This window comes from Thalia democratica, chromosome 2 (genome assembly GCF_965202585.1).
Source record: "Thalia democratica chromosome 2, ktThaDemo2.hap1.1, whole genome shotgun sequence".
In the NCBI taxonomy this organism is placed as follows: domain Eukaryota; kingdom Metazoa; phylum Chordata; class Thaliacea; order Salpida; family Salpidae; genus Thalia; species Thalia democratica.
The window spans coordinates 35,954,442-35,978,295 of NC_139166.1; the positions used below are offsets into that span (position 1 = coordinate 35,954,442).

Here is a 23,854-nt window from a genome sequence, read left to right on the forward strand (position 1 = left end):
CCGTTCATTTTGTTTTGCTTTTTAGTAAATGATATTTTTGGTAAATTTTTAGGGTAAATTTGTGGCGAGAACTTAATAATCTGAGCTACCTTTAGTATTTATTTTGTTTAAATGTTTAACATCAAGTTGTTGAAAAACATTTTAGCTAGTTTATGTTGCTAACCCGACGCGTCGACTTGGTTTATTTATAAATTTTATTAAAAACTGCACTTACTAATTCTTTATAATTTTTATTTTACAGTAGTAAATACAAAGCTTGATATAGTTTTCTTTTATAAATAGCAAACTAAGTACTTAAGCTATATCTTGTCTTATTTGTTTATCTGATAAGTTTATACTAGTATCATTAGCTTCAAATGCTGTTGGATTTAGACATTTATGAATTAGTAAAATAAACAACAGTTATTATGCATAGAAATTTTCTATAAATCTATCATTAGTGTTAATATATTGTCTGTATTAACATTTCAGCGACTAAAGTCTTACCAAAATAAAAAATTAAGCTTTAAGAAATTACACAAATTACTATCAATATAAATATTTACTCAAATTATACATTTTATAAGCATTCTGTGCGTAAATATGTGTGTAGTTTTCTAAACATTAGTTTACAGTAACGGATTATTGAAAAAAAAGTGTACTAAATTTATATTAGGACATGACTAATTCAAACTCTCTCGAAATAAACATAAAGCTGGTAAATAAGTATTGATGGTTTGTTAAATACGCTCTAAAGAAAAATGCGAAGTGTGACTGCATTATTATTGTTATTTTTAAGTTTTGAAAACTTTGTTATTTCAATGGAACACAGTGAATTTTTTTCAACAGAGGCAGCATTACTAACTCAACTACTTCAGAACTACAATACACAAGTATTTAATTAAAAAAATAAAATTGTATACAAAAATAGTTTATTGAAACCAACTTTGGTTTATATTAAAACAAGTATAAAAAAACGATTGATAAAAAAATATATCAAGTTGTTCGTAAGAAAGTGTTATAAATAACTTATGAATTGTAGTTAAAAATTAATATATTTTTTAAACATTAGTTTTTTAAATTAAGAAATTTATAAAGCTTTACATTTTTTAGGAACATAATCTTATGTTTACTTTACTTTACTGAAAGTATTTAGATGAAAGTTTTATTCTTTTTATTTACCTTATTCTAAGGAACAGTGCTAAACATTATAGATAAGTGGCAAAATTATAAATACGCGATTAGTAAGTAACTGATTAAGTATTTTTTAATCAAAATTTCATTATTTAGTCATTGCTAAGGAAAATTCTAAAGTTAAATATGTTGCTAGAACGAAATATTTATTACTTTAATATCGATAAAAAAGTAATATACTTAAAAACAAAACTAAAAATATTAACTTAAGCTATTTTAAATAGACGATAATAAATATACTTTTTAGCTTAGCATACTTATTTATTTAAGGTATTAATTTTTGTAGTTTAGTTTTTTTAATAATTACATACAACCTTGCTGCTTAGATGTATAATTTAGGATTAAAGTATAATTTCTTATAAAGCTTGGTGTAGTTTCAGTCTCTCAAAAGTTTAGAATTTTCTATATTAAATTTGTTAAAAAAATTGCTATGCTTATTACAGGTACGTCCTACAAAAAACCCTTTGATTGCAACTAATGTAACTTGTGATATGAATCTCAAACAAATAATTGATTTGGTGTGTTAGTTTTGAAAGTTTTTTCTTTTTTTAATTACTTAAAAAACTAAAAATTTTAGATTACTGTATAGATTGATATAAATATAATAAAGTAAATTTTACTGCTCACTGACTTTATTTAAAATCAAAAATACAAATATTACTACACAATATACTTAAATATTCAAAAAAAAAAAAGAAACAAAAAAAAAGTTTATTAAAAGTCTAAATTTTATCTTTAAAAGAATAAAAAAACTACTTGTAATTACTTAGTATGGTTAAGTAGAAAAGGCAATAGCTTAAAAGTAAAGGTTAGTTTAAACTTTTAAAAGTTTAAACATTACTGCAATGTACTTTTAAAAAATATATAATGTTAAAAACTATAAAATAAAACATTTACACAAAAAAAAAAGTAGTGTTATTGTATTTTTTAAATGTTGCAGCTATTTTCTGAAAAATTTCCTGCAAGAAAGAAAAAAGGTATCTATAACTTGTCTTGTTTATTGGTCGAAAATTTTTACACTTTCAAAATAACAAGTAGTTTTACTACACATTATGTGTTTTTTAACTTTATGAATTACTAAAATATTATTTCACTAGTTTTTCTTAATTAACCTTAATCTATATAATTATAAGCCCGCTATCAGCTGAAATCGGCTATGCGTGTAGTGCTAAAAAACTAATCATGTACTGTCATAAAAAATACAAAAACAGTGATGTAGAATAATGATATTAATTGAATTAACAAAAAATATTAAAAAGTAAGCAATAAATAAACAGAACTTATCAAGCTTTCTTCCTCTGCATAAGTTTTAAGTGTTGATATTATCATTATTATGTCTTTTGTATACAAAATATCGCCAAACGTCACGATCATTATCAAGCTCCTCCCACTAGTCAATGTTGACATTCAAGCGCTTTAGGTCGCACTTGCAGACGTCCTTAAATCAAAGTGTTTGGCGACCGCAGTTGTTTCTGCTAGCCACAAACTCACTGTACAACAGAATTTGGAATTTTCTTGTCGCCTATCTTTAGAACATGACTAGGCCAACGAAACCTGCGCTCAATGAGGATTAAGTACATAATGGTAAAACTAGTACGTTTTAACACTTCCTTGTTGATCGTCATTTGTTGCCATTCAATTCTTGACGTAGACGTTGTGGGTGAAAAGTGTTGATTTTGTTCTGTTTGAAATTCGACAAGGTCAACGTTTCGATATCATACAGCAGAGTACTACATAAAAAGTTAAACTTTAAAATTTTACAAGTCTAAAAGTAGCTTACTTTTGTTTTTTCAAAACTTTTGCAGTCAATCGAGCAAACGTGACTGATGCCTTACAAAAGCGACAAGTGATTTTTGAGTCCAATGATGCGTTTGACGGAAAACTTGAGCCAAGGTATGTATTTAAAGCTTTTACGGTTTCAATGTTCTTGCCTCCGGTCTTGATTTTTGATAGAATATCTGTTCTTTGTCTAAGAGTATTAGTTATTTTTAAGGTTAATAGTTACGCCGAAATCTAAGCGTGCTGACTATCTGATAAAACTGACGCAGTAGTATCTGAAGGTTTTTTGCAGAACAATTGAACTACTCAAGAACTACATATTGTCATTAAATCTCGTTCTGTAAAGTTTTAAACCTTACACTTTGCTCTCAGACTTGCAAGGTTGAAAAGACGATCATTAGTTATTGTACAGAGATTAACTCATATAGTTGACGATCCGGAAGCGCTCTTTAACTAAATTAAAAAGAATTCTGAAAAGAAATATATAAATACGCAGATATGCTTTAGCCATTTTAGTACGCATTTTTATAATAATGACTGAAAAGATAATGACTGCACACTTCCAACTTCCATATATGGTAATTTCGTCAGAAATATCTCATGAATTCACATACTTGACATTCAAAACAATGAAACAGCAAGTAAAAAATAGCAGTTTCAATACAAAAATACTACTAAATCAAAAATTTTAAATGAAAGCGATATACAAAAGGGTGTTTTACTCATTGCATTTCTCTTGCAGCTGTCATTAAGAGAAAATTTATACTATTGCTAAAACTGAAAAAAAATCTAAGAAGATTTCATCAATAACTTAAATCTAAATACTTTCTATAAAAAACAAAAGTAAGTGAAACAAAACCGGAATCACATTACAAAATATTCGAACAAATTTATTAAAGATACTGTATAGGAAATTCCCAAAATAAACAACTATATGTGTTAATATAGCTCTTTTTTTATGTTAGTCAACTTCTAAACATATGTTTGTAAAACATTTGTCTTGATAAAATACTTTTAGAACGAAAAAGAAGGAGAGCTTACAACTTCTTTGTACATGTATCTAAGCTGGGAGGACTTAAGATTGACCTGGAATAGATCAGACTTTGATGATTTAAAGCTAATACGAATTCCTTCGAGCTCTATATGGACACCTGATGTTATTTTAATTAACACGTGATTGATTTATTTTTATACTAAGAATTATGCTAAATAAGTAAACTGTTTCATTAAAAACTTTTTGAATTAAATCTTTTTGCTTATGAAATGCTATTTAAGTTGCAAGTTTAATTTTTTTCATCTTCTGCAAAGTAAGTCATGTTTCACGAACTTATCTTCAGATACTCACAAGCTTTGTAAGCGTTTATAAAAAATGTTTGCTTGTTATAGTTGAACCTAGTTTTGAAAAGTTGCTGTCTCTTATATTTTAAACCTAAAAAACGTTTATGCAATTTATGTTTGCAATAATTTACTGGTTTGTAACACAATTTTTGATATGTAGTTTGCTCCTTATAAATAATAATATTAATAATTTTATATTGTTTAAAAAAACCTATTTTAAACTTTCATTCATTTTTTAAACCTTTAATTAAAAATAAAAATCATAAGTTGATAGTAAAAAAACTAAACGATTTTGGGTAAAAAAGCTTAAAAAAATTAATTATTAAAATAGAATTGATGACAACATGCAAGGGTCAGTTGAAGTAAACGCACTTGTACATAGTACTGGACTTATTGAGTGGTTGCCACTATCAATCTTCAAAACAACTTGTTCAATCAAAGTAAGTTAATAGTAACTGATAAGTGTTTTCTCAAATCTGATCACTGACTTAATAATGAGTTATCGAGATAGCTTTCTGTTTGTTTAAGTACTAAAACGACCTAGCTTGAGGTTTAGATCAACCACTTCTATAGCTTAGTTAGTTGTAAGTATTATAACAACTCTTTCTTTGGTGTACTACTCAACCATGGCGGCCTTAAGACGTGTTATACGCTTAAGGTAACCGACTTTCGTAGCTGAGCTCTGACATCAGTACGAGTTACTGAGAAACAAAAGTAGTTCAAAAATATCTAGTTCAGATTTTCTCAAAGTGTTCATTTAAGAATTCTAGGTGGCCAATAAAGCCATAACTTTAAACTTACACTAGATACTTTAAAGATGATGATAAAGAGCAAAAAAAAAAAGGCTTTAGGCGTATTTTAAATAAGTTTTTTAAGAAATCTTCTTGGAGGGGCCATAGCTTTTTATTTTCTTCAAAGGGGGCCTTATAAAAAAATGATTGGGAAACTGTGATCAAGTTCATACCTTTAAGCGACCTAAAAGTTCTGAACTGTATAAAAATTTAGTTTGCTTTTTTATCGCTACTTTTAATGCGTTGTAACAAATAACTTAAGCCCTTATCAGCTATTAGCATCTATAAAATGGATACTAAATATACAACGCGGGCACAAACAGCTGGAAAAGTTTCAGGTGCTGGTAAAATTACTGGAGCAAGTAACACCGAACTGAGTACAACATCTTATAAACACACTTATCAGAGAAACTAAATGTAGTAATACATCATAATATTATAGTAGTTAGAAGCTAACGAAAATAAAACTCAAAATATATTTTATACCAAGTTAAATTTGACACAAGAAACTGACTAAAAATACTACTTGTATGATAAAATAGCAAACATATTCTAACTTAATATGTTGATTTGTGGATGACCAAAGTTAGGTTTTAATCAAATTTTTTATACCTAGCTTAAGTTAATGTATTAAGTTATGAATAGAAGTTAAAATTATTTATTTTGATTAGTTAAAGAATCTATTATAAACCTACATAATTAAAACTTTAAACTATTTATTTTTCAAATTTTCATAGGTTAAGTTACAAATAATCTAGCATAAGTGCAACTTTTTGAAATCAGGTTGCACACTTTCCTTTTGATAAGCAGAGGTGTGATCTGGTGTTTAAATCAGCGGCTTATGACTCTTCACAAATAAAACTTATGTTAGATAAGGACGGAAAAAAAGAAGGGAAAGTAGGTTATGATCCTTCAGGTTAGCTATGAAACTTATACTTTTTTACTTATTAGTAAATAAAAACTTCGAAGACCCTTCACATATTTAATAAATCTGCCTTTATATCCAATGCTACGTAAACTAAGATTAAGAAATGTTCATGTTATTTTTAACAGTGATAATATTATAACATTCCTTATAAAATATAACGACACATACTTTTTATTTTTATTGAATTTTAATAGAAAATTTTTAATAAACGCTAACCGACTACTATTGTATACAACTAACCTAATAGATATAAAATTAACGGGTAGCTGTCTAAATTGCACGAGCGTACAAAGTTGCACGAGGGGACAATATTGCACGAGTACACAAAATTGCACGAAGATACTTTTGCACGAGGGAATAAAGTTGCACGAAGATAAAATTGCATGACGATACTTTTGCACGAAGGGTCACTTTTGCACTAAGAAACTTTTGCATGAGCAGACAATTTTGCACGGACACAATTTTGCACTGGTTTAATTTAATTTTAATTTTTTAACTATTTTTTTAATTTTTTGTTTGTTACTATCACTGTTACCCCTAACCCTTACCCTTGGTCGGTCGGTAGTTTTTTTAATTATTATTATTATTTTTTAAATCTTTTTTTTTTATTATAATTTTTATTAGTTATATATTGTTTTAATTTTATTAAAAAACATTTTTTTACCCCTAAACTTACCCTCGGTCGGTAGTTTAAAAAATGTTTTTTTTTAGTTATCATTTTTATTAATTATTATTTTATTTTAGTTTCTACTATCACTCATACCCCTAACCCTTACCCTCGGTCAGTAACTTTTTTTTCTTTTTATTTTATTAAATTTTTTTAATTTTTTTTTTTTATGTTTGTTATATATTTTCTTTCTGTAGTTTTTTTACTCTCGTGCAAAACTGACCCTTGTTGCAAAATCGTCTTCGTGCAATTTTGTTCCCTTGTCGCTAACCCGGGTTTCTACTTATACACTATTATGGGCCTGATTTACAACGCAACGTGCGCTCTAACTTGTATAGTTAATGCTCAAGATAACGCTTAAATTATAGTTGATTTAAATAAACTAATATGACTTACTTACTATTTACTAAAGGTTTAATAAATCAGTTACTTATACTAATTTAAACTGAGTTCGAATCTGTGATAATGATTATATTTACAATGAATTTGCGAAACGAAAAGATGATAAAATACTGCACAACATTACACTAATAAATCAAATTATCAATTCTTTTAAAAGACGACAATACTCGAATCAAAGAAGCAAAAAACTAGACGTTTAAATCAAACTCAAACAGTGTTCTAAAATCGAAATTAACTCGACAACATAATTGAAACCATTAAAACTTAAGTGCAGCGAAAAGCTGCACTGACTTCAGTTTGCTCAAGTAGAAACTAAAAAGAAGTCAAAATTACGCGAGATTGTTGAATTTATACTCGCTTGAGAGAAAAGAAGAAAGTAAAAAAGATACAATTGCCACTAGAGTGGCACACCCTCGTGCAAATGTGGCTTCGTGCAATTTAGTGCTTTCGTGCAATTTAGTCTCCTCGTGCAATTTAGTAACCTCGTGAAATTTTATCTTTGTACAATTTAGACCCGTACCCAAAATTAACATTTATGAAAGCTTGATAACAGATCCGTCATAATGAGTTTAGATTTAGTATTTAAAATTAATACTGTTCAGCTAAGAATTTGCTAATGTTAAGTAAACAATAATTTTAAAGCATAAGTAAGTAAAATAGAAACTTAAGATGAATAAAGGATATAGCAATAAAAGATATAAAGGTTGAAATTATGTAAACCTTGATAAAAAACGGCTACAAAAACCTATACTTTATTATAACGGTATACTGAAAAACTTATTACTGAACTTTAATAAAAATGCAAAGTATTTATGGTTATGTTTTACATAAAATTTGTCCCCCAAAAAAGTTACAAAACACTTTAGCTTCACAAACCGTCCTAGTGTGTTATGTCAAAAGTTTTTTGTGACTTTTATGTCTTAAACTTGTATTCGTATATATATACATACATATATAATTTTTTGAAATGACGATTTTAAAAATGCTGGAACATATGTTTCATAATAACAAAAAATATTGTCTCTAATCTTAAGCCAGTTCAAATTTAAAATAAAAAGCACTTTGGTAAACAAAGATGCAAAAGTTTACAAAAAAACAAAAACAATATGACGTAAGAATTAAACATTGTACATTACAAATATTCAGTACAAAAATCGATCTACCATCTAATTAATCAAACAACTAAAATTAACGGAATAAACAGTTAATTGACTATAAAATACTTCAAAATTTGTTGTATTTTAAAAGGAGCTTTTTCATATGTCGACAGGACGATATGAATTCACTCCTTTTATTTAAACAACCTTCCTTTTTTAACGCATACATGACGGCTGTTGATTCTTTTAAGCACAGCCTACAAGCAGGGTTGTTACCATCTGCTATTGGCTATGCTCTTTTTATCACCTCCCAAGTTAATTTAAAATCAATGTTTTTGCGCTTAAGGCCGCAAACATACTTCGAAAGCTCAGTTTCATTTTCGTATACACCACCTTTAAAGGATTTTTTGTGGTTAGCATACCGAAATCTGAATTGAGTGGAGCATAAACCGATGTAGAACTTCTTTCCAAGGTCAGAGTTAACTGTTGCCTTGTAAATAATGTTCTCTGAGCGGCAATTGCCCCCCTTCAAATTATATTTACAGCCACAAGCGCAATTACACTGATTTTTGATTAAATTACTTATGTTTAAAATCCCTTGATTATGTTACTTAATTAATCTCTCCAAATTCGCCATACATGAATAACTGATTCGCATATTATGTTTGTTAAATATCTTTGATAAAGGGTTATTTTTGTTGAAATGTTTTTTTACTAGATTTATAAATTCTCTGCCGATGTTTGTTTTAACTGAATTACAGAATGGGGGATTATACCAAATTATATTTCGCTTTCTTTTACTTTTATTGGTCGTTTTTTTTTTTTGTTCCGTTGTTTCAAAATTAAGTTTATCATTGTAACCACATTTTTTCATTATTAGTTCGTAATCTTGCTTTGTCTTTAAAAAGTTTTCTTCGTTGCTTGATCTTTTATTTAAACGTTGATTAATTATTTTCGGTATTTGGTTTATAATATTTTTTGGGTGGCTAGAACATTTATTTATATACATAATTTGTTTTGCTTTTTATAAGGCATATAGGAGAGATCATACAAGTTGATCTTCACATCCAGGTAGTCAGTCGTCAACATTGGTGATTCAATAGTGACTCGTAACCCCATGGATTTGAAGAAGGCGTGCGTTTGTTTTTTTCGCCTTTAAACTATAAAGCAAGAAGAATTGGGCAGTACAGCTAGACCATCGTCCCTGTACAACCCAACTCTTTCTAAACCAAAGATATTCTTCAACCCATCTAACAAAAAAAGACCTACTAATTCACATAACTCTGCACCCATGAACGATCCCTGCGCTACATCAAAAAGAGAGCTGGTGTTATTTGCTCTCTTCTTTTGCCACAGGTTTCCTTGTTCATAAAGTATTGATTTACATGCGTTTTTTATCAGACTTAAGTCTTCAGTAGGTATGCTAGTATAAATACCAGCAAATTTTGATATACTGCTTTGTTGTTTTACTTGATGTTACTGTTGCTTTATAAATTATATTTGACACTAAGTATTCGTTATTTAAAGGACAAGGTTCTTTACGGCAATTACAAAGTTTATCTTTTATGGTGCTTTTATCGTCTATATTGCTTTTGTTTAATATTTTGTTGTTGTGAGCTATTATTTTACTTCTGAAATTATTTGTGCAACTGTAAGATATTTTAATTGTGTTTCGGTTGAATATTTTATGGAATGGGTGGTTTTCGTCAAATGATGTAGTAATCAGGTTTAAGAATTGTTTGCCTAACTTGGAACTTATATTTAGACTGAATTGTGGGTTGAAATATATTATGTCTCTTTTTCTTTGTTTTTTATTTCTTTCTTTTTTTAAGATAAACTTTGTAGTTGCCGTTAAGAACCTTGCCCTTTAAATAACGAATGCCTAGTGTCAAATATAATTTATAAAGCAACAGTAACATCAAGTAAAACAACAAAGCAGTATATAGGATCTACAGGAAATACCTTTAAACAAAGATACAGAAACCACAAATCATCATTCAACAATATTAACAAAAGACACACAACAGAACTAGCGAATTACATATGGAACTTAAAAGATAACAATACAGACTACAAAATTAAATGGGAAATATTAAACAGGACAAAATTAAAATTCAATACTAAATTCGGCTGCAAACTTTGTAACTTAGAAAAAAATAGAAATCGAAAAATCAGATAAGAACGTAACACTAAACAAGAAAAGCGGAAGACAAAACATATGCATCCATTATCAAAAATACTTTTTTAACAAAATTAAAACCAACTAAATATCAAAACAAAATAAAATCGAAGCGGCAAACACGAGTATTTTATAACATTTTTCCCAACAGTCTAAAAAAATTTTTCTAATAGCTTTAAACATTTTTCCAAAATAACCTTTTTAAACTTTCCTAAAAAGCATAAAATAACATTCACAGCGTATTATTTCAAATTCAGCTAATCGTACAATAAACTGTACCATTACTACGTCACAATTATTATAAAAAATTTAAAATCGAATGTTCTGTTCACTATTATAATAAACTGTAACTTACTGACGATCACATGAAATTTTACATTTTAATGTGTGAAACAGCTGTTTAAATTATAGTTTTTATATAATTAGATACATATTTAGCTCCAATTTAATTTGTCGAGCATAATCGATCAGAACTTTTTATAAAACCTTTAATATATATATATAGTTTATTTATCGTAAAAAAAAGCACTCAAAAAATTTAGTCAAAGGACCTGGTGTACAAAGAAACCTTTCGGTTTTCAAGTCGTTCACTACATGCTTATAAAATTTCTTACGAGCTATAACACACAATTTTTTTTAATCATCTAAATACTTAAATCTTTAGTAATAAAACAATCAATTAAACGAAATAAAAGAAAAAAAAACTAAACGAAATTTAACTGAATTTTGTGTTTAAAAATGTGCTTAAAAACTTGTCTAATAACATAGGATCTAAAAAAATATATATTACTTTAAATTAACTTGTAAATAGATATAAACAATACTAATAGCAAACATGTGAACAAACTTGAATGATAAGTTACAACTTCTTTAAAGAAAGTAGAAATGTAATACCCTGAAATATTTTTACGTAAAGTTTTATCAGTATTTTGTTCTAAAAACGTAATTTTATTTAATTTAATAATTTTACTTTAACAGTTTTAACATTTTACATTTGAATAGATAAATAAACTATTGTATAATTTTAAACAATTTTAAAGAAGTGAATTATACCATAACTTAACTTAACTTTTATAAATGAAAATATAAAGATAAGTACTGTAAAATTTATGCTTTTTATGAAAAAATCAATCGAAAAAGAATAATAATATTAACAACAACAAATTTCCTTCTCTTTTAAAATATATTTTCTTTTATATTTTGAATACTTCTCTAAGTCTAAAAATGTAATAATAAAAAGCAAACAATATTTGCAAACATATAAAAGAAATTTTTTTTTTGATTTCCTTTAAAAAGAGATTTTTAATTTAAATTTGCTTAAAACAGTTATCTCAGCTTACTATTTAAATACTTAATTTTATATCAAAGTATATACATCTATATTTAGTTTTTTTTACATTGGCATGATAAAAAAATCAAAAAAATTAAAAAGAAAACTTAATTAAATTTTGAACTTAATTCAAAAAAGTAATATTCAAAAATAATCTAAAGAATAACCAGATAGAAAATGCTGCAATCTAGACAAAAGTTATCTATAAAATAGTGATTATCAAAGTCATTAGTGATAATTGTTACTCGTATATTCACTTACTTTTGTTTAAGGAGTTTATAGTATTTGTAATTTAATACCCAACATTTTTTTTGTTCAAAAATTGATTTGTTTGGTTACAGTTGTTTAAAGTTCATCCTGGAGCTTTCCAAAAGACTTATATTTTCTTAGACATAATGGTAGCTTAGTCCATAACATAATTCCTTGGTAGGATTGCGATTTATGACCTATTTTGCTGTTGAATCTAGGTAGGAAAAAGTTTGTTTCTGAAGACCTCGTATGATAATTATGGACATTTCTTACATTTATAGTAATTATTAAAGTTAGCTGGTAACAAATTAAGAAATATGTTTAAAAACTCTACAAAAATTTTAGTTTATAGCTGAAGAAGTTTTGACTCTTTGTCATAAGCAAGCAAACAGTATCATCTGGTATAACAAACGTTTTCCATGTAAAAAATTACAGCCCCTTTATGACATAACCATTAAAGCTAATTCAGAGCAACTATATCTAGATAAACTTGCTATATATAAATCTTAATTGTAGTTCAATTAGAAATGGTTTTAATGTTATTTTTTTGTATAAAAAAGCCTCAAAAAGACTAAACAAAATAAGTTATCAAACTTCGACTTCAACGAATAAAAAGTTTTTGTAATGTAAGACTAAAAAACTAAAGCATAAGTAAATAAATAGGATCTTAAGATGTTTAAGGGACATTACATTAAAATATACACATGTTTAAAATTATATAAACGTAAATAAAAATAGCTATAAAAAAACATGTTAAGTTAAATCTACAACTATCGGAATTTCGTTGATGTGTTTAAGAAAATAAAGCTAAAGTGTTACAGACTTAAAGTTTTAAAGCAACCACAATAAAACTTACACCATACGCAATTAGAAACAGCTTTTAAACAAAATCTGAAAAAAAAACTACAACAAATTATACATTTTTGAGTTGTACAACTTATATTTTGCTTTGTGTTCGCTTATTTTCTAAAATCTTAAGATTTTTGTAGAGTTTTCCATTGAAAACTTTTTTTTCTTGAAAGATTCAAACTAATATTATTCGTTTACTTTACACCTAAGTACTCTAAAAGGTTTTAAAAGCATAGTAAACACTGTTTTATTTGAAAATTACATTTTAGCAATGACATATCAATTAAAAATGCATACTGAAGCTAGGAAATCAGTGTTCTTCGAAACTAATAAATTGAAATTTAAGAGCGTTATTTTGCAAATAAAAAATACTTTGTTTGATGATTTGCAGAAACGTGCCAATCTACGTGTCTGGTACGTAGTTTGTTCTACAAAACAAAACATAAGTCTGTATATGTTTTTAGAGTTATAAATAAATAAATATTGAATATTACTACGAATATTGATAAAATTTTTACTTTTAAATAGAATTTGTACCTCACGGAGAATGGGATCTTCTTCCTTCTCCAGCAGTAATCAATGAACCGTTGGATACTAAAAGAGAAGCAACAGAAGCTGTATTTACTTTAATAACTAAGCGAAAACCTTTGTTTTACACACTCAATATGTTACTACCGTGTATGCTAGTAAACCTACTGTCATGCTTCACATTTTATTTACCTTCTGCTTCTTGTAAGTAGTTAAATATGTTTTTGTGAAACTAGTAGTATTAATCATTTTTCAAATTTATACTGGATCTAGTTTTGTTAAAGCATAAAAAAAACTATAATTTTCAACAAAAAAAAAAAAAAAACTTAGTTATAGATAATTATTAAAACTTGTAACAGATATTTATTTAAATAAATATATTAGTTTTGTTTAAAAACTGCCAACTCTCTACTATTCTATTTCACAGTTTTTTTCCTTTCAAAGAGTGAAATTAAATTTTTTAATCCTTAATCTAAACTTAGTTTTATATTTAATACAATTAAAAAAATAATAAGTTTAATTAATTCAAGCATGTTTGCTTTAGTAAAGACAAAAAATGTTTTACTTAGGTGTAGAATGCTAAGTATCTTTAATATATTATTTTGTTTCATTAAGTTTTGGCTACAATCTAAAAAGTTAATTTATTACATCAAAAAAAAACACTAATCAATTAATTTTTTGACTTGAATATATTTAGTTGCTCTTGAATAACTAGAGCTCTAAAACTACTTGTTTAAACTTGTTAACCTGGATAAAGTTGCTGCTGTATTTAAATACTAAACTTAAGTTAAGTTAAAAACTGGGTTTAAGTACTTAAAGTTATTCAAATAAAACTACAAATTTTCAAATTTATTTTACTTTTATTTTATTTTCGTAAAATTTCATTGTTAAAAATATTAGGTGGGTAATTTATCATTCAGATTTCATAAAAGTTTTAAATCTAATTAAAACAAACAATAAAGTAATTAAACCAGCATACATTAGTAAAAAAAGTGTCTGATCGTACTAACATCAAAAGTAAACTCTCAAAATATTTGACGCAAATGTCATCTACAACTTGCTCTATCAATCAGAGGATCTCCTATGTTGGAGAGAAATCAGTCCAGCATTTTAAAGAATTGCAGACCATTCTTGAAATGACAAAATAATGCAATATTTAACCATTTGTATAGTTCGAAACCCTGTCAGAACTCGCATATTTTAAAATTTTATAGAGTTTTAGAATTGTTTAAGTAGAGTGAACTCTAAAGTTAGGAATCTATGGTAACTGAAAAACAGACAATCAGTTTGCCTCAAATGTGAAAGCAGTATCATTAACTATTTATTAGTTAAAATTTTCTTTTTTCAACTCTACGGCGGTCCGCAATTTTTTTATATACAGTGCGGCCCGTGAGTACTTTTTTCTAGGGAAGTTGACAATTGACTTATAAAAGACTGACGACCTCTGATTTATCACTTGATTAAAATACAAAGGGTTGTGACGAAAAACGTAATAAAGATAGCCGAAAGGTTCTTTGTGCACCTAGTTCTAGGACCAAATGTTTTGAACGTTTTTTGTCTTTCAATAAACTAATATTAGATATTAATAGTCAGAAAATTATTTTTATTTTTTTTTGTTACAAATGGTTCTTAAATAGTATATACACCATAATAAAATAATAAAAAAATGGTTATTCTTGTTTTTATATAAGTATTTAAGTTTAAACAGAACTTTTCATAGACTACAGTAACCTCTTTCTAATCTACACACACCTTTGATTACGCATTTTAAAATTCTAAAAGTATCCAAAAAAATTGAAAAGTAATTAATATTGTACAAGCTCAATTTATTGTATACATTTAACTAACAAGATATTTATTTTTAATATAAAATTTTAAATGCTAACTCACCTCTATATATGTTTAAACTATGTAAGATTATTTTTCTTAACCGATGGATAAACATTAACTACTTCCTCAGTATTATATAAGTTTTAGTAGTTAAAACAACTTTAATAAAAATTTTGAGAAAACATAATAGTCTGACTAACAATAATGAAAGTTCACAACACAATAGTATAATACTGTAATCTCCAGCACCAGCTACAGCTTTAGAGGAACAATTGTGCGTTGAAACTAATGACTTTCATCAACATAAATTTTAAACGCTCGAATTCAAACTCTTCTTCTTCCTCTCCAACATCAGTTTCATGATGAACCTTAAAATGTCTAGACATGTTTTTGGGTTCAACACAAATATTCAGCAGTTATTTCGTCAATTATTGTAAAAAAAATGCTTAAATCTTTCTCTAGTAAATCAATGTAAGTTTTAAAAAATGTTTTATTAACCCATCAAATGAAAATGGTTCATCTTTTAATCAGCTTTCATAGTAAAATTTCTTATAATTTTTTTCGATTTAAGCTTCCACATGCTACGTTAGCAGCATTAAAATAGTAGTAAGCAACCCAAAATCTACTCTAGCTCGGCCTCTTAATTATGACCTACCTTGTTGTTTCAGTTCACTTTTTACTTCATCACTAAGTTAATGAAAATCTAACATTCTTCAGACAACATGAATTTGTATCGTATTTTAAGAACAGAAACAATACCAAGATCCCATGGCTGCTTCAAGCTTGTGACACTAGCTGGAAGAAACCATACTTTCACATTACCTTTTTCGGTTTTAATAAAATGCCCAGGATCTTTGTCAATAATTAGTAAAATACGTATACTTGCTACCTCTCGTTTACTTACGTTCTATAGTTAAGTAACGCACTTTTGCTGTGGACACAATGTGCGTAGATTCGCGAGAGGTGATTGAACAAAAACTCCTTTGTACTTAAGAATGTCAGCTTTAACGTTTTAAACAATTTTTTTTGACTTATAAACTTTAAATAAATAAATTAAAACTATTTAGTAATCGTAGTTTTTAATTGTATAAAAATTTTAAAACTTATCCAGGCGAAAAAATTTCTCTTGGAATTTCACTACTAATTGGAGACACAATTTTCATTTTCTTATTTGCAAATCGAATGCCATCTACTTCATTTTCTGTTCCATTAATTGCCGCCTACTTGCTATTTACTATAGCTTTGCTTTCAGCATGTGTTGTTACCAGGTACTGTAAACATTTTATACTTACAGTTTTACAGTTCTACAAATTCAGCTACAACTTATTTAAATATATTTTATTTTTTGTTGCAGTACTTTTGTATTGAGTTTATATTGGCGGTCCAACTCCTCGCATACAATGCCAAATTGGTACAAAAAATTATTTTTTTTCAAAATGAATAAAATTGCAGGTCTCAAACACTTAAACTATGATGAATCTCTTCATACAACTCGAATATTTAAAAGTTTGTATATTTACACTAAAATAATCATTTAGTTTTAAAAAGTAAAAGAAAATACTTTATATTTTTTAGTATACCTTGTCTAATTTTTTAAGACTGTTTCTATTTTTCTGATTCTGTTTTTGTTAACTATCAAAAATATAATTTTCAATTTATTAAAGTCATAAAAAAACTTATAGTGAAATATATTTTTCCATAGAAAATCCTTTCCAGAAAAAAGACTTTTCGAAGATTAGTTGTAGAAGATTGCAAAAAAACGACATGCAACTGCCCGAACAGAGCGTATCTCACCGTAAAAATGTAAAACAAACTACTTAATTTAATTTTTCAAAGGAGCTTTACTGTAATGTATATATGATCAAAAGTACAAAAACTAAGAAACATTTTTATAGATTTTATGTTGTTTTGTTTAAATTTGGTTTAAAAAACCGATACTTTATAAACAAAGCAGAGCAACATTATCTGATATAAAACAAGACTTACATATGTTCCAGACTTAATACTCTTTACATAAGTCTTCCTCAGAATTCATATTAATTTGGCGCAAAACTAGAATATATATAAAAAAGGTTGAGTAAAAGTTAATAGTCTAAAAGTTGATTTTAATATAACTCTTATATTGATAATAGGTCCTGATGACTTATATATAAAATGAGTAATGTAATATTAAGTTAACCTTGCTAAGATGTTCAAAAAACTGTTTTTTGTAATACAATCCTAAGTACTGTTTAAAAGGTTTAATAAGTTTTGTTACATAATAAACATACAAATTAATATATAAACTATAAAGAAATACAAATAAATAGCCGACTAAACAGTACTAAGTTGTTAAACAAATCGTCTGGTAACTTTGGCTGTGCGTTCTAATTAGTGATGTACCGGATCCGGATCTGGACTTTTTTTTCAAATTAGAATCCGGCCAGAACCGGATCCGGACTTTTTTTTCAAATTAGAATCCGGCCAGAACCGGATCCGGACTTTTTTTTCAAATTAGAATCCGGCCGGAACCGGATCCGGACTTTTTTTTTCAAACTAGAGTCCGGCCGGAACCGGATCCGGACTTTTTTTTCAAATTAGAATCCGGCCGGATCCGGATATTAGACAAAAATGGCAATATCCGGCCGGACCCGGACCCGGATAGTGAGTTCGGTACATCACTAGTATAAACTAGCCTGAGTCAGAATGAGGTTTTTAAAAACTGAAAAAAAAAACTTTAATCTAATAATAAGTAGAACAGCTAGCCACAAGGTTTACAAATTTAGGTGTTATTTACAATTAAAAATCTGAAAGTTCTTGAACAAAATACACTAGAAAATCACAAAATATTGAAAACTGGATCAGCTCAAACCCATTCAAAATCTAAAAGAAAACTAGTCTGAGTTTTTATAAAAAACTAAACTAGCCTGAGGCAGTCTAAGATTTCTAAAATTCCCAAAAATTTTCAAACTAGCAGGGTTGCCACTGTTTACGTCATTTAAACTATCTAGAGTGAGTATAAACAAGCCTGAGTCAGAATGAGGTTTTTAAAAACTGAAAAAATTACTTTAATCTAATAATCAGTAGAACAGCTAGCAAAGGTTGACAATTTGGCAGTAAAGTTGTGGACTGATTGTGGTACACTTAACTTATTAGTACTACCCATCATATTTGAATCCTACCTTATTTAATTAATATCTAACAAATACTAAATTCTAACTGAGACTACTTTCTATAATAAGACACGACAGTTTTGAGTGATAATCTTTTATATAAGACACAACAAGAAATACTAGCATATACAAAATTATTAATTACTTTGGTAACACTTTAAAAACTGGAAGCTCTTTAAATCTATATCAAAAGACTTAAAACAATAAACTAAAAGTTAATTAAAACTCTTAGTAAACAGGAAACTGAAAAATTAAAAAAAAAACTATTAAACTATAAACCTGGCTTAAATATTTAAAAAACTAAACACCAGTTGAAATATTCACTTTTAAAACAAAACACTACTTACAATAACCATTCACAAAAAAGTTCAAGATATTTTGTTGTATCAAGCTGCACACCAAACTAACTAACTGCTTACATATAAACTGCCTGTCATGTTCTGATGTTTTGTTGCATCAGTATTTAGTTTGAAACATTTCGTCATATGATTCTCATTGGCTCGTACATTCAACCGTATTAACTCTAAATATTCTCTGAGCTCAACTTTAAACAATAAATAATGCAAGTATTCATTTCAAAGTTTTCAATTTTACAACATATGTAAAAAGTTGCATTTTTGAAATGTTTGTTTCATAGTTTAAATGTAAACAAATGTAAAATAGTCACGTGTACAAAATGAGCCAATCACGGTAGGTGTTTAGTTTTAACTGACGAAAATAACTCTTATTAATTTACACAGGGTATGATTTTGAAAAATACTTTTCAGTATGCTCTTTTTTACTAACTAGATCCGGGTACGGCCGGATCTCTGTTAGGATCCGGCCGGACCCGGATTCGGACTTTTTTTTCAAATTAGAATCCGGCCGGAACCGGATCCGGACTTTTTTTAAAAATTAGAATCCGGCCGGATCCGGATATCAGACAAAAATGGCAATATCCGGCCGGACCCGGACCCGGATAGTGAGTCCGGTACATCACTAGTTCTAATACACTTTAAGTGTAAAATTGTACTTTTTTACTTTTTGACTTTTACTATTTTAGCTTTCTTTGGACATAACTTACTTTTAAAGTTAGTAGTTTAACAAAATTGAATGGGCTAGGTCAAATATGCACAAAGAAACTTTTGCATTAAGGTTCAAATATACACGAAAAGCGTCACTTTTGCACGAGGGGTTACATTTGCACGAAGGATTATATTTGCACAGAGGGTCAACTTTTCACGAGAGTAAAAAAAAATACCGACCAAGGTAAAAAGTTTGGGGTTACCGTGATATTAAAAAAAAAAGAACAACACATTTACAAAAATAAAAGTTACCAACCAAAATTTAGGGGCAACAGTGATAGTAATTAGAATAATAATAATAACAGTAGTATTAATAAAAAAAAAGTTTCTTTCCGTGAAAAAGTGACTCTTCATTCAAAAAAAACCTTTCGTGCAAAAGTGTCTTTGTGATGTCCCTTCGTGCATATTTGAAACCCAAAGTCAAGTGTTCCACGAATGTTTATGTCGAAAAATTCCTGCCTTCGATACAATTTATGCTTGTATTGATACAGTTATGGTAAACATATGTAAATAAAGGGCAATTAGAAAGATAACCTTTGCTTTTTTATTTCATAAAATAGATTTTTATTTTCTATCTCAACGAGAAAACAAAAAGAAATATTTGTAAATCTACAATACAAGTTAGTTTTAATTTTAAAAGTATGATGTTGTAAATTTGTTTATGCTCGATAGTTTACTTGTGTCTTTTCAGGGAATACTTTGTTATGAATTTAGAGTTGTTTTATAAATACTAAAAAAAGACTATTATTCATTTAAAATATTTGGATTCCGATCTTATTTTTGTAATAAAATTGTTTAAAAAAACTATATAAAAAAGCTGTCTCAACTCTTATAAAAACAAAACCAACAGACTCAGAGAGTTAACTTTGTTTATTATATAACCATTTTCAATTCTTATTCAAAAATAATTCTTTTTACATGTTTTTTTTAAAAAACCAATTTTGTTACATGTAAATCACATTATTCAAAGCTGTCCAATTTCTTCTAATAAAGAGGCAGACTATGTACAAACAATTCATTTTAAGATAAATTTTTTGGATAACATATGCGAATACTAGTGATCTACTGGACCCACAAAATTAAGATCCGGTCGGAACCAATTTAGTACTTAGGATCCGGCTGGATCCGAATATAGTGAAAAAAAGCCGGATATTGATCCGGATAGTGGATTCGTTAAATCACTACTATACTAGCAGCTAGTAGAATATGGTTTAATTTATTTAACTAGTCTAGATATTTTGCATATCACTTTTAATTTTGTAATTTTGTTATAATTTAATAACGAAAGGAATTTTTCTGTCTTAAGAAAAGAAAGAAAAAAGTAAATGACTTAAAATAAACTTAAAATGCCGCAATTCAATTTTATTATTTGAACTAATAGTTATAATATATCTGTATTATTGAACTGTTATAGTTATTTTTATAGTTAAATATTAAAACTTATAAACAAAAATTTACTTTCTGTATTTTAACTTCAAATGGGGTTTTATTTAAAGCAGTTTTAGTATCTAGTAAATTAAAACTAAAACTTTACTTAGTAAAACTAGAAATAATTAACAGATAATTTTCGGCAATACTGCAGCTTAAAATAATCACCATACAAACTTGACAATGAGCCTGGAAAACATAGATAGTATTTTTAACAAAATAACTTTTATAACAATTACAACTAGTCATAGAATGATAACAAAAAATTGTTACAGGCAAAACTTTGGTTTGAAAATTGTGAAAGAAGCTTGGAAACTAGTTTTAAACTTCCACAGCCGTCTATAGTTTATGATGCTCCACTGGTGTTTGAAAAATACTTTCTTAAATTGTTTACAATTGTATCAGTGATGAAGAGCGATCAAAAACATATTATGGTTAACTTTTTATCTAAATTACATTTTTATTATTAAAAATACAAATGCTTAATAAAAAATATAATATTATCATAAAATTATATGAACCTTATTTTAAAACATTTTAAGCAAGGTCTCAGAAAATTTGTTTAAATTATAACTGTTGATAAATTCTGATGGCATAATTAAAAAAAGTTATAAAAAAACTATTGAAAATTTTTTGCAATAATTAATTAAATTGTTAGTACAGGAAAAGACTATACATAAAAACATGAAAAAAATTCTTAATTTAAAGCCTGTCAAATATATTATAACTTTAAAAAAAAATATACAATTTACTATACTTACTGCTTAAAGTTTGTTAAAAAAATTCAAAACTTTAAAGTCAACTTTGATCTTATAACATTTTAAGACTTTCACAAAAAATACTTAGACTAACAACAACCTTTATTTTAGAGCATTGAAACATGGGGAAAAGTTGCTGCGATAACTGACAGAGTTCTAATGTGGTTTTACTTGATTTTGTTTACAGTTGGAACGTTTATATTTGCTTTTTATGCTATGATGCTACAAGAGTAATTTTCATTACAGTTGTAAACTTTAAAGTATTCTTTAAATGCTTTAAATTAAAACTTGTTCACAGTCTACAGCTAAACTGATATTTTCTTTCTCTATCTTAAAATCAAGACAGCTGCACAGTAAGACTATTTATAACGACTTATGCTACAAACTACGACCTAGACGCTCAAAGCGTTTAGATGAAAAATGTCCGAGCTCCTCCCCCCTAAATGTTATTGATATTATTAACCGAAACCAGACCAGAATACAAGTGTTGTAGATATTAAATATCGGATTACATTTCAAAACTAACTTTAAAAAGTACGAAACCCGGGTCTTACGAAAGCTTATGGTTAACTCTTTCTTCAAAAACTTATTCAAAACTTATTCTATTGCCTACAGCTTCACTTACTCGTTGATACACTAGTGCTTACTGATTTCATTGTACTATTGTACATGGTAAAGTGGTTCTCTGAGTGATTAATAGAAGTTGGTTTACTGATAATCTTTCATTAAGTTTAACGTAGGTGCTTTATTAAAAGTTTGACTCTAGAACACTTTGAGTTTATTAATATGGTAAGGTAAAAAATGACCTCAAAGTTTTAAAAAGTAAATTAGCAAATATTCCTAAAAAATTTGTATAAGCAAAAAAAGAAATAGCACTTAGGAAATAATTTCACTTGATGCTAAGAAACTTACTGTAGCGTGTATTTTTATTACCTACAATACTTTCAATCGAATATATGTTGTATTAAAATTATAAAAAGTGTTTTATAATATTTTTGACGTGAATGTCTGAAAAGGTTTAGCTATATTGAAGTTTTAGCATGTTTTACTAAAATTATTTGTTTGAAACATTATTGTTAAAAGATCTATAGTCAAATGTATAATCAAATAAAAATTTAGATGCTTTCAATAACTTGTTTTCAAAAAAGGTAGACGAGTCTATTAAACAAGAAAATAAATTCTAATTTTTTTTACGATCGATAAGTGTTGATAGAAAGTATGCAAAAGTTTAGTGAACTAGTTCAATTAGTGAACTAGTTTAAGCATAGTATTATAGAAAAACTTGTTTAATTTTTTTTGATTGAATTGATTGTCAGCAAAAACTTATAGTTATTACAACAACTGGTGTTTTATCATTTAAGACGCGCTTCATAGATTTGAATTTGTTTAAAATATCTAATTTCTGAATACTTCAACTTAATTTATAACAAAAGTGTAATCTTAATTGCTTAAAGTTTTAGCAGTCGTTTATATTCTTTGCTAACTTTAGCAATCAAAGCTGTAAAATAAACAAAACAACTTTTACAAACTCATATAAATTAAGGTTTGTATTTAATAAAATAACAGTGTGATGCTTATAAAAAGAAAACTTTACTCTTTGTTTTATAAAAATCAGTGATTTAATCTCTAAGTAAAACTGTTGTTTTTTAAGCATCTTTTCAAAAAAAGACATATTCTATTTTACAAACCTGTATGTTGAGTTTTATGTGATTAATACGACTTAAAAAAAACATGAAAGCAAAAGTCAAAGGACAGTTAATTACCTTTGTTAGCTTAAAAAACAAAGTTGATCTAAAGTCTTAATAAGAAAAAAATTGGAAACATAAATTTAAGAAAATTCTAAATAGGTGAAGGTTTTTTAAGGAAAAATGTTTTGTTTCATTCTAAAACTGAAAAGCGTCCTTTGTAGACGATTCAATAAAATTTTAAGTAAAAGTTTCTAACTGGACTAAAGACCAGTTGTTTGCAAGTACTTTCAAATTATATACAGGTATATAAAATACTTTTGATTTAGCTACTTATATTGAGTTTAAACAACAATTTTTAAACAATTGAAAGTTAAGTAAATGTATTTATAGCTTTAAACTGAGTATAATTGCATTTTATAGACCTTTTTTCAAGCTACTTTAATTAGAATTTTTTAAGCTCAGTTATAAACATTTCAAACTAGTGATTGAATTTAAATCGAAAATCAATTTAAAACCGTTACGACCAGACACAAAAAACTTGCTACAGTCATGAGGCTCATCCTATGAATTGAAGTGTACTTGTAAATTCTGTATTTACAAGCTAATTAAGTTATAAATTTGCAA

The 23,854-nt window shown here is 27.2% G+C and overlaps 1 protein-coding gene across 1 annotated transcript; it reads left to right on the forward strand.

Annotated features, from left to right (window-relative positions):
- Nucleotides 1-738: 738 nt before the first annotated feature.
- On the forward strand, nt 739-22,632 carry LOC145849843 (neuronal acetylcholine receptor subunit beta-4-like). Its single transcript, XM_082954919.1, has 11 exons — nt 739-872; nt 1,617-1,691; nt 3,971-4,125; nt 4,622-4,730; nt 5,865-5,997; nt 13,311-13,514; nt 16,252-16,408; nt 16,495-16,646; nt 16,843-16,943; nt 21,060-21,218; nt 21,654-22,632. Exons 1-11 carry the CDS (start codon nt 741-743, stop codon nt 21,774-21,776), a joined length of 1,500 nt encoding a protein of 499 aa, XP_082811045.1. The 5' UTR covers nt 739-740; the 3' UTR covers nt 21,777-22,632.
- Nucleotides 22,633-23,854: the final 1,222 nt, after the last annotated feature.